At 41.1% G+C, this 13,123-nt stretch overlaps 1 protein-coding gene across 1 annotated transcript in view; it reads right to left on the bottom strand.

The window, feature by feature from the left end:
- chchd6a (coiled-coil-helix-coiled-coil-helix domain containing 6a) overlaps positions 1-13,123 on the bottom strand; it is a 75,033-nt gene that overhangs the window by 35,289 nt on the left and 26,621 nt on the right. Inside the window, exon 5 of the mRNA XM_085394454.1 lies at positions 12,518-12,601. Coding sequence (XP_085250580.1) covers positions 12,518-12,601 — 84 coding nt within the window. The remainder of the gene's footprint in view (positions 1-12,517; positions 12,602-13,123) is intronic.

Below are 13,123 nucleotides of genomic sequence, written 5' to 3'. Positions count from 1 at the left end.
ATCAATGATTTAGGACCCTTTTTTTCCCCCTCAAACCTCATCTTTATAACTTCCCAGATTTTCCTTCCAAGTTCAAACTTAGGAGTCTGACTTCCATTAGATAGCATTACCTTCACATACAGGACCTATTTTTTGTGATTCCAGCCTCTTTAAGCGGAACTAAAGCCTAGCAGTGATGAGCTGCATTACTCATACATTTTTCAAGAAATCGTGATTTCTGATTTCGCAGCTTGCCTGGTGAGTACCAAAACCCAGGCAAGCAGACAGTGGTATTATAACAAAACAAGCAGCTAATCCACAACAACTGCAGCCTCTCCTCTGCTGATCCTCCCAGCTTAGGCCTTCCAGCACCCTGTATCCCCCACAAATATTTACCCAGCAAGCTGTACCAGCTTTGGAAGGAAGCATGGAAGGGAAGAAATCGAGAAAAGGCAAGAAAGAAGGTAAGACAAGAATAAAGAAAGAGAAGCAGCAGAAGGCATGAAGGTAAGTAGCAGGAAATAAAGAGGGGAGAAATATTTTGGCCTGACATTTATTTAGTACAGAGTTGGGCTCAGCATGATCATACAGTCATGTGAAAAACTATAGGAATAACCACAGGAATTAAGAGGGTAAGAAGCAATCAGCTGCTGCTAATAAAATGTACCTCATCAGTTTATCATCAGCGAGTATGAGCGCCTCTAAAAAAACTTCAATAAAATTCAAGTATATCTATCACTATCTTCAGCATACATGGGTAAAAATATCTATTTGAAGTGTACAGAAACATGTTTATTTCAAAGCAATCAATGGCACTTCTTGTGACTGAAGCAAGAAACACAGCGTTGTTGGCCTGGCATAGTAGACATGGGTTTCAGTGTAGCATCTTGAATCACAGGCAGCAGGTTTATCAATATATCCGTACTGCTGCGTCAGATGGCTGCAAGGATTTAATGAACTACAGGAGAGATTTTCCCCATTCAGCATAAAGTAGCTGTGGACAGCTAATGATTTCTGAGGATCAGTTCAAAGTCTCTCATTTTTGTAACTAATCTGATGTTAGCATTGTGTTGCGCTGTAAGAAATTGTAATCATTTGTGTCCCTGTTGTCAAAAGACACCCTGCAGCAAAAATCAAGTATTCACCTGGACCATGGTATAAAGGGAGTTATTTTCCAGCACCTGCTTTTCTTTTTTCTTACACCACTGCTTAACCGTCATCATTCTCCTTCCTTCTCATTACCATCCTTCCTCCACTCCATTTTTTCTTCCAAACATGTGTTTTCCCCTCCTTCCACAGATTAAGCATAATATTGGAGTTGCTTTCCACCATTCATCATTCCTTCATTATCATCGGTGATTAACTCAAACATACTGTTTAACTGTGCTTGCCAAGATGACGTGATGACATGACACTAGCTGCAAAGCAATCCACCAATTTTGCTTAAGTTGAAAGCAAAATTCTCAAACACTGGTTGCACTATTCAGAACATAATCCCTGTCCCCAAGAAACCTAGGATCACTGGACTAAATGACTACAGACCCGTGGCTCTGACATCTGTGGTCATGAAGTCTTTTGAGCGCCTGGTTCTCTCCTTTCTCAAGACCCTCACGGCCCCCCTCCTGGACCCCCTGCAGTTTGCATACAGAGCCAACAGGTCTGTAGATGACGCCATCAACATGGCCCTACACTTCATCCTGCAGCATCTGGACTCCCCAGGAACCTACGCCAGGATCCTGTTTGTGGACTTCAGCTCTGCCTTCAATACCATCCTTCCAGACCATCTCCAAGGCAAGCTTTCCCAGATGAATGTGCCTGATCCCATCTGCCGGTGGATCACTGACTTCCTGACGGACAGGAAGCAGCATGTGAGGCTGGGAAAGAATGTCTCGGACTCCCGGACCATCAGCACCGGCTCCCCTCAGGGCTGTGTTCTTTCTCCTCTGCTCTTCTCCCTGTATACTAACTGCTGCACCTCCACCCACCAGTCTGTCAAGCTAATCAAGTTTGCAGATGACACCACCGTTATTGGACTCATCTCGGACGGGGATGAGTCTGCCTACAGGAGGGAGGTTGAACGTCTGGTGTCCTGGTGCAGCCACAACAACCTGGTGCTGAACGCCCAGAAGACAGTGGAGATTATTGTGGACTTCAGGAAGCACACAGCCCCACTCCCCCCCATCATCCTGACTGACACCCCCATCACCTCTGTGGACTCATTCCGCTTCCTGGGTACCACCATCACCCAGGACCTGAAGTGGGAGCCCACCATCATCTCTGTCATAAAGAAAGCCCAGCAGAGGATGTACTTCCTGAGGCAGCTGAAGAAATTCAACCTGCCAACACGGACGATGATGCAATTCTACACTGCAATCATCGAGTCCATCCTCACCTCCTCCATCACCGTGTGGTACGCTGGAGCCACTATCAGGGACAAACAGAGACTGCAGCGTGTTGTGCGCTCTGCTGAGAAGGTGATTGGCTGCAGACTCCCATCTCTGCAGGACCTGTACACCTCCAGGACACTGGGGCGTGCAGCTCGGATCACAGCTGACCCTTCTCACCCTGGACACAGTCTGTTTGACCTGCTCCCCTCAGGCAGGAGGCTCCGGTCCATTTGCACCAGAACCTCTCGCCATAAGAACAGTTTCTTCCCCTCTGCTGTCGGACACATGAACAATAACCGTATAACTGTTCCCACCACTAACACATGACCCTACGCTGTGTTCACTGCATCATTCCATGTTTGGCACTGATCACCACCTGCACTCATGTATATATCATGTATATATCTATCTACTTAGCACTTTTATTTCTTATTCTCATTTTTATTTTCATGTCTATTTAAGCTTAATTTATAACAGTATGTTTGCACTGAAGCACCGCAGCAATTTCCTAATGTTGTAAACCCGCTCAACATTTGGCAATAAAACCCTTTCTGATTCTGATTCTGATTCTGATTTAGTCCAAGACTATGTCAAAATCCATTTTTACTGAACCATAATTGACCCCACCCTATTTTTTTTACCTTTATATTTCAACTTAATTCTAACCAGCTATAAAGCGTGTATTAGCTTCTATCAACTGGTTAGACTGAGCAACAGATTTCAGTTTGTATTTCCATTCATTTTGAACCAAAATTGAAAGGATTTAAGAAAAACAACAACAACAACAAACAAAACAAAAATGAATAAACTGTGAAGTTTATAACAAACGTATAGTAAGTAGAATATGTGTCCTAACAAGCGATACCACTGACAGTTTCCACAAGGTGATTTTAGCAGCTATAACAGGAAGACAGGCCACGATCAGTTTAAAATAAAATAAAACATTTTACAGGTTAAACTGCTCACTGTATGCACACTGTAGTAGGACCAGAGAACATGAGCTTATTGTTTCTTACACTTTAACCTCCTCGTTGATTCTAACAAGACTATTACAAAAAAAAAGAAAAACCATCATGTTGTATTCAGTAAGACTTGGAATTAGTCAATGAGGCCTTAAACTCATAAAAATGCAGGGCAACCATTGTTCAGGGGGTTGGGAAGCTCATCTTGTAACCGGAAGGTTGGCGGTTCGATCTCCTGCTCTGTCTGTCTTGGTCATTGTGTCCTTGGGCACTTTACCTACCACCTACTGGTGTTGGCCAGAGGGGCCGATGGTGCAATATGGCAGCCTCGCTTCTGTCAGTCTGCCCCAGGGCAGCTGTGGCTACAACTGTAGCTGCTTCCACCAGTGTGTGAATGTGAGAGTGAATGAATAGTGGAATTGAAAAGCGTTTTGAGGGTCTCGAAAAGCGCTATATAAATGCAATCCATTATTATTATTAAATAAAGTCTAAAGTTATTCCACACTGGATTTACTTTTCAGATGTGGAAATTATATCCATATGGAATCTATACCAGGAAGTACTGCATGGTACATCCATTCGTGTTGTTTAACTGGAGGTTGGCAAACAATTTACTTTAGTATATGTGCATTACTGCCACCGGCTAGTGGTAGCTCACATTAAAACAAAATCCTGGTAAAAAAAAACAAAAAAAAAAAACAACAAACTTCATGCAACGCTGATCAACTATTGTTAAAATCTTCAAAATGAGTTTTCATTTTCATGATATCCAAGTATTTAAGTCAAGTATTTTTTCAAGAACCAAAAAAGTGGAGCAATCAACGTAAAATGTTTCACAGACTGACAGGATTTGACACAGCTAAATCTGCGTCATTCAGTTTTAAGGGATTTGGCTACAACTAACAGGCCACCTGAAGCTTTAATTGCCATTTACCCTTTTTTTTCCCCAATAGGTTGCTCATTATGTTCACTTGCTCTCGGTCCTGTACACCATTCAACCCAGCAACCTTTTGTCAGTTTTTCTTCTATACTTCAGCCTGAATAGCTGGCCTCAAAATCGCACCAATGCTGCAGTTTATTAAAAGCATCTCTTCCCTTTTTTTTTTGCATCTTTTCCATCTAAACTGCGTTGGCAAAAATGTCGGCTGTGTATAGAATTGAGGAGAACACACACATATGCATGGCACAGGGATAAAAAGAATAAATAACAGTGGTGAGCCAACAGGCTTGTTAGCTGTGAAAGGTGGCAACAGCTTTACTTTACTGTCATCAGTCCAAACAGATTTGTGCTTCTCTGCTGATGATGATTGCAGCCATTTTCCCCAGCTGTCTACACATGTTTACAACTACCCCCGTAACTATGGGAACATATTTCTTAAATTTGGTGAATTGGGAAAACTGAAGTCAAACGCAGTTATGTAGATGCTTTTTCTTTCTATACCAGGAGATATCACAAACACTGATCCAGAAGTAGGTGGCAAAATTACTCTTCTCACACACACACACACACACACACACACACACACACACACACACACCCTTTGATCCACCTGTAAAACAAGCAGTCTTTTAACCCACACACACTCCCACTTCATGTTACACTGATTTGAGAGCAGCAACAGCATTCACTGAACAACACAAAATAGTCTTTAATGGTTTCACACCATTAACCCTGGACTATGTGTGGGCCTACATGACATTTTCTTTATATGCACATGTATGTATGACCTATATCTTTAAATAAATATATTTTGTCATCTATGTGGGAACAGAACAGGTTTGCATTCAGTGGATTCAGAGTGGGTCTCCTGGTCAGCACAAACACCAAAAGTAATAGTTTCTAATATTGAGAATGCACTTAAAGCAAACCATCTCTTGCTGTTGTCTATATGTGAGTAAGGGCAATGTTTGGGAATGATTTGTACTTCTTTCAACTGCTCAGATTCTAATGGCTCAGTCACACTAGAGTAAAAACATCAAGGCAACTTCTATGCAAGCAGGAGGGGAAAATAAATAAATTCAACCACTTACACGTAGAACCGCTGAGCATGTCATTTTGATCGCATAGAATTTAATGTAAAACAAACAACAAAGGTAGCAAGCCAGTTTACCTAAGAACATATTGTTTATTTAGATATTTTGCTATTGTGTGTTTGTGCTGCATCCTTTGTTTACAAGTTGTATAATGAATTCTAATGTACATTTTAACTTTGCTACCTATAACAAAATTGTTGTAAAACATTGCAAAACTAAAAAAAGCCCTATAGCGTACATACTTATTCGGTGAAATCTTACTTATACTGATAAAATTAACCTGATCTTCTTCATCACTGCTGCTGTTGTTACATGACGAGGTCAAAATGATGGCAAGTTTGCTGCATATGGTCGGAATAATCTGGGTGGTCCCACGGTCTCAAAACTACTATAACCCTAGTGTTATGCAGCTGTACAGCTACAGCTGTTTTAATAGCGGGATCATATCACACAAAAAGCTACAAATGTTAAATTCAGCTAAAATGTTTTCCAAAAACATTTAAAATATATGTATTAGATATTTTATTTAATAATTGGGGATCGTGTTCTATTCCGTGTTATATCCTTGTGTAATTTACCACCTTCTCTGAATGGTTATATAACATAATACAGAATAAAAGCACAGCATGTAACATTTAGTCAACAACCAAAGTTTGCAAAACAAAAACAAAGAAAAGAAAAAACATTTATTTGAATCATTTTTCTACTTTTTCAGTCTCACTATGCCTTCTTCTGGACACTGCATACTTGAATGTTGCTGGCTGGATTTAATGGTGTGTGTTTACCACAGTTATAGCAGTGCTCCTTTTGCTCAGGAAGAATAATGAGGCAACTGGAATGTTAACCACAACTCTGCAATGTTTAGTAACATTAACTCATTATGAAACTGCTATCTTCATCTCCAGATGGGTGCAGCCTCAGTGGAAATACTGCAAACAAGCTCAACTAATAAGCAGATCCGAAGCCCTCGCTGCCGCATATTGAGCAGACAGCTTTTCGCAGGATGAAAGCGTTAAAGTTCGACTTGGTTTACATAAGGCCCAGAGTGTATGTGTTTCCATAAGAAAGTGCAACACAGCAAAAAAGCGGAGGGGTTTTTTTTTTTAATGCAGTACTCGAGGTCTGATCAGAAGAGCAGCACAGCTCCATTGGGCTAGGATCACACATACAGTAAGCGTCAATGTGGGTGTATATGTATAAAGATCTATATGTTTACACCTGCATATGTGTGCGCTTATATTCCACCTGCTGTGGGGATATAAATCTGTCATGAAAATCTGTTATAAAAAAATGTCTAGAAAAAAAGTTCTAATATTGTAAATTTATTTTATTAAGAAGGCAACGTTCATTGCTAGCATGACCAGCTAACACGTTAGATGTAGGGTTATGGTAAATCTCCAGAGAATGAATCAAAGTCGATGTACTGTCCTCTGAAATAATGAAAACACAGCAGTGTGTGTCTGTGTGCATGCCGTCCGAAATATTCTCTCGCCTCTGTTTGGCCAGGAATAAAGGTACTGCCTTTGGAATGATTTGGAGTGAAGCAGTGAGTGTGCGTTTAAGTGTGCAGATATTTCTGGTGCACTACATAGAGGCCCCTGCTGACAGCCTGTCAAGCAACCTGTCAGACTTGGAGGAGGATTATTATCTCCTTCTGTATGCTCTATTTCCACCAGCTTCAAACAATACTCCATACTGTGACAGGAGAGTGTGACAGAGAGTGCAAGACCACCAGTGAGAGAAATAGGAAGGGGGGAAATAAAGGAAGAATTAGGGAGATATTAAAAAGTGCTTGCCGAACTAACAAAATATATGCTTCCACGGCAGATAAATGTTAGTATTGATTTTCTCAAATGAAAGACAGACGCACTTCAATCAGGTTGTCCAGTTAAGTCGCTCCTGACATTGTCAAAATAGTGGCAAACGATTTTTCTTGAGCAATTCGTTAAGATGAAACAAGACTTTTAGGGTCAGTTAAAGTTCAAATACTATGTTTTGTGTCTTTAAAAGCAAAAGCAATACCCTATAGTACAGTGGGGCAAAAAAGTATTTAGTCAGCCACCGATTGTGCAAGTTCCCCCACTTAAAATGATGACAGAGGTCAGTAATTTGCACCAGAGGTACACTTCAACTGTGAGAGACAGAATGTGAAAAAAAAATCCATGAATTCACATGGTAGGATTTGTAAAGAATTTATTCGTAAATCAGGGTGGAAAATAAGTATTTGGTCACCTCAAACATGGAAAATCTCTGGCTCTCACAGACCTGTAACGTCTTCTGTAAGAAGCTTTTCTGTCCCCCACTCGTTACCTGTATGAATGGCACCTGTTTGAACTCATCATCTGTATAAAAGACACCTGTCCACAGCCTCAAACAGTCAGACTCCAAACGCCGCCATGGCCAAGACCAAAGAGCTTTCGAAGGACACCAGGAAAAGTATTGTAGACCTGCACCAGACTGGGAAGAGTGAATCTACAATAGGCAAGCAGCTTGGTGTGAAAAAAATCAACTGTGGGAGCAATCATCAGAAAATGGAAGACATACAAGACCACTGATAATCTCCCTCGATCTGGGGCTCCACGCAAGATCTCATCCCGTGGGGTCAAAATGATCATGAGAACGGTGAGCAAAGATCCCAGAACCACACGGGGGGACCTGGTGAATGACCTGCAGAGAGCTGGGACCAAAGTAACAAAGGTCACCATCAGTAACACACTACAACGGCAGGGAATCAAATCCCGCAGTGCCAGACGTGTTCCGCTGCTGAAGCCAGTGCATGTCCAGGCCCGTCTGAAGTTTGCCAGAGAGCACATGGATGATACAGCAGAGGATTGGGAGAATGTCATGTGGTCAGATGAAACCAAAGTAGAACTTTTTGGTATAAACTCAACTCGTCGTGTTTGGAGGAAGAAGAATACTGAGTTGCATCCCAAGAACACCATACCTACTGTGAAGCATGGGGGTGGAAACATCATGCTATGGGGCTGTTTTTCTGCCAAGGGGACAGGACGACTGATCCGTGTTAAGGACAGAATGAATGGGGCCATGTATCGTGAGATTTTGAGCCAAAACCTCCTTCCATCAGTGAGAACTTTGAAGATGAAACGAGGCTGGGTCTTCCAACATGACAATGATCCAAAACACACCGCCCGGGCAACAAAGGAGTGGCTCCGTAAGAAGCATTTGAAAGTCCTGGAGTGGCCTAGCCAGTCTCCAGACCTCAACCCCATAGAAAATCTGTGGCGGGAGTTGAAAGTCAGTGTTGCTCGGCGACAGCCCCAAAACATCACTGCTCTCGAGAAGATCTGCATGGAGGAATGGGCCAAAATACCAGCTACTGTGTGTGCAAACCTGGTAAAGACCTATAGTAAACGTTTGACCTCTGTTATTGCCAACAAAGGTTATGTTACAAAGTATTGAGTTGTATTTTTGTTATTGACCAAATACTTATTTTCCACCCTGATTTACGAATAAATTCTTTACAAATCCTACCATGTGGATTCATGGATTTTTTTTTCACATTCTGTCTCTCACAGTTGAAGTGTACCTCTGGTGCAAATTACTGACCTCTGTCATCATTTTAGGTGGGGGAACTTGCACAATCGGTGGCTGACTAAATACTTTTTTGCCCCACTGTAAATATTTTAGCAATTTTTTTTCTTTGTCACCGAAAACTGAGACTAAGCTACATGACAAACATTTTGTATTTGACAAATCCATTTCCAGAGTATGTTCAAAGATATTAACAGTCATAACCATTGTGAGTGCTTGATCTTACACCACTCCGGTATTTGCAAATGACAAACAAATCCTTCTTTTAATTTCTCGGCACATATGAAATGTACATAAATGTATTAACATAAACCTAGCTAAGCTTCGCTTAATTCACATCTACTGAAAACTGAACATCAAGCATCGAGAACACTTTGACCAGTCTCTTATGTGACTGCTGGTGTAGTCTGCAAACACACTGAGCTTTCAGATAGACCCGTGAATTTACATATACTGCACACATCCACCTGAATATACAGTATGCATGCAAAACATCTCCCTCTTCCTTTGCCTGACGCACATGCCCACACATTGAGGACTGTCTGTAAACATCCTAAGCTCTACAGTAAACACAGCTTGTGCCACCCGTATGCCAGCCTGCCACTCTTCTACTCCCTCTGCAAACCCAACCTGTTACTAATGAGACTAACACAAATAGCCAAGCATCTGACACCAAGACCTCTGTGTGTGGCTAATTCAAATATGTGTAGAGACTATTCATCAAGGTAATAAATGATTATTTAGGTTGACTGCGTGGTAAACGGAATACAGATTTTGTGCTGTGGTGGTTTAAGCCTGCTTGCGTTTGTCCTTCTGTTATTTAAACTAGACAGGAACACAATCGGGAAAAAGAAAGAAAGAGAAAGAAAGAACTCTTTCTTGTCCTTTTTACTTGTCTTCAGCAAAGAGGCTAGCCAGAAAGAATTGGACTTCTGGTTTAAAAAAAAAAAAAAAAATCCCTAACTTCAGATTTAACCAAGCAGAAAAAAGCCTTTTTTTTTTTTTTTTAATCAGTTCCCAGAGTCAGAACCAGACATGGAGAAGCTGCATTCAGCTTTTATGCTCCTTATATCTGGAACAAACTCCCAGAAAGCCTCATATCAGCTGAAACACTCAGTTTATTAAATTCCAGGTTGAAGACTCACCTGTTCTCAGCTGCATTTGAATAAAGCACCAAATCCACACTGTTTTACTTTTAAGCTTAAATTTCAAAACTTACATTTTAACTACTGATTTTATCTACTGTTCCGCCCCCCCATTTTAAATCATATTTTTTATTTGTTTTTATTTTTTAATGTCTCTGTAAAGCACTTTGAATCACCTTGCTGTTGAATTGTGCTATGTAAATAAACTTGCCTTGCCTATTGCCCAAGTCAGTGACTCTATCAGCTTATTGTGGCTTATGGCGCACTAAACATAACCTTTACTCACATGCATACAACCACACAAATGCTCACAAATCTTTAAAACTAAAGGACCACCTATTCCAAACTTGGAAAACAGAAAATAAATCTCAATTAGCAATCACAAATAAACAAAAGAAAATGTAACACAGCAACAGAGTGGCTGTAAAGTGTCCACTCAGCCACAGGGGAATGATGACACTCCAATGTTACAGTTGTCCCATGTGGCTCTGTCTACTGCCACCACCCTGTCCCCGTCAAGCTTGAATTATCCATGGTAAACAGAACATAATACTTGGATTTTACACATAATGTCCTATAAAGGTCTTGTCAGTCTGAAGTACAGAGGAGTGCTTCTCCCAGAGAGACCGCGAAAAGGTCCTTTTTGTGTGGCGCCTGGTGAGGCCGAGATTTAACTTGAAACCCCACCTCTTCTGCCTGGCAAATGTCAGACCGAAAGATGAAAGGCAACGCAAGGGCTTGTAAGGGCTCTCTGGAGATACTCAGGCTGGCTCAAATTTGTTTCCTTTTTTTGAATCACATTTACGGATACACCTGGTGGAGTGCTTCTGCTACACACTTTTTGTGCATTGAATTCCGCTGTATCAGTCAGGTTAAATCTACTGTAGATGCATTTGTTTGCTCACAAACCTGGGAGATCATTTATATCAATTTACTGTCTGTCATAATGTTGCTGCTGAGTAAATATATCCATTCGTGCGGATCATATTGTTGAATATGTCCACATAAAAGTGTGTTTCCACTTCGTGCTCATGCTTCAGCACATGATTTTCATAATGGCTCACTCACGCTAGAGCAGACCTTCCCAAAGTGTGGGGTCCGCCCCCTAGGGGGGGCGCAGTACCATTGCAGGGGGGGCTCGGCATGAAAAGGGAAAAAAAACAAAACAAAAACAACGCTTGGACACTGCTAGCACGGGGCGCCCACACAAACGCAAAGCAGGAGATGAAGCATCGCTGAATATGTTTCCAAACCAACCTCCTTTCAAGCCAAAGACTAGAAAATATGGTGAAGCATATCTTCCCTTTGGTTTCACCTGCACAAGTGCCGAGGTAGGTCTCCCCTGCAGAATTGGTTTTCCCTGCGTCGGGAGCAGCGCTGGGCTCTTCAAATCACGGGCAAACAGTATCCCACATTCTTGATTTTTAGTCCACAAACACTTCTTGTAATGACTAACTACTCCTGACATTTTGGAGATGTTAGCTCTTCATACAGTAAAGTTACAGCGGGATACAAATAATATCAGGCTGATCCTGCCACGATTTGTTCCCCCGGTTCAAATCACGGACAAACAGTATCCCACAGCAGTTTATGTTTTTGAACCCATTTTGCACAGAGAGGCATTTTTTGAAAAATGTATTGATAGCAATGTTGAATATTATTGCACAGAAAAAAAACAACTACATGTAAAATAATCACACTGTGACGCCTCTGCCTTTCTAAATGGAGGGACTGTAACTGCGTGCGTATATGTAAGAGTGTAAAACCTGAAGATGGAGACAAAATACTGTTTATCTGCCATTCTGCAATTCCTCTCATATAAGCAATAACGTGGAGCACAGCTGACGTGAAAAAGGCACATACCTTTGACGTTGTGTGACGAACTCTGTATTCTTCGTCCACACGTAAACGCAAAAAAGGAGTTTTAAAAAAATCTCAGTTTTCGGTGATTCGAAAAGCCGTTTACGTGTGGACGCTGCGTTTTCAAAAATACCCGTGTAGGTGTGGACGTAGCGTAAAAGAGTTAGTTTATTTTCTTACTACCTGCAGATTACTTGTATTTGCTTAATTGTTTACTAAATGTTTGAGGTGTGAAATAAACCGCAATTGAGCAAAATATGGGTGTGTGTGGTTGGAGGATGTGTTAGTGCCTCCTTAACATCTATGGCAACAACAGTGTTGCAGAGTTATTACAGTTAATCATCTTTTTATTACAACTTGGCCCAGTCCAAAACTAATAGCAGGCCAACTCCACCTTTTATTGCCAGGTTGATGCACCAAAGTCACTTAACTGACTGAATTCTGGTTGCTCGACCATATTTATGTATGTGTGTACATCAAGTCTGCCCATGTCTGTACACCTATATAACATGTGACTTTTTAAAAGCCGGTGAAACCTAAAATGATGCTGCTCGAAACCTGTTTATGTGTTAGTTGTGTGATTGTGCAAATGTTTTACCCTCTTCTCCAGTTGTGCCAGTTGCTCCTTGTAGAAGGCATCCAGTGCTTTCAGCTGTGAGTCTTTCTTCTGTAGATGCTGAACCTGCAAGTAAAAATACACATGCATGCAAACATTTTAGGCAGTGGTTTGCCACAAGTTAAGATCAATGGGAGAGGAGAGAAGAAAAAAGTTATGTTAATGCTGTTGTATCATATTGAAATTTAAAAATGTAACTGACATGGAAAGATATGTTGTTATCATTTAACATAAAAATACTAGTAACCTAACTTGTAGTTTATACAGCTATAAAAAAAAGGTTACAAACACTTATCATGGTCATGAATGTTTTGTCAATTTTTGGCTTTTTGTGGTTTCTTTGAAGTCTTTGGGGCTAATACAGAGAGACAGACAACAATTCACAGCCATATTTACACCTATGGGCATTTTAGAATCACTATTTAACCTAACACCAGTAAATGCATGTATTTGGACAGTGGGAGAAAGCTAGAGTACCTGGAGAGAACCCACAGGGAGAACATGCCACACAAAAGTCTCGGACAGATGGTGGAGTAAAACTCAGGACCTTCTAGCAAAAAGTGTTTGTAATGTGAGGAACTCCCTCAG

Source organism: Rhamphochromis longiceps, linkage group LG20, assembly GCF_057381845.1.
Source record: "Rhamphochromis longiceps isolate RC_006_pf linkage group LG20, R_longiceps_female_GT1.1, whole genome shotgun sequence".
Taxonomy (NCBI): domain Eukaryota; kingdom Metazoa; phylum Chordata; class Actinopteri; order Cichliformes; family Cichlidae; genus Rhamphochromis; species Rhamphochromis longiceps.
Note: the sequence above shows the minus strand (reverse complement) of the source record. Positions and strands in the feature narration are given on the sequence as shown.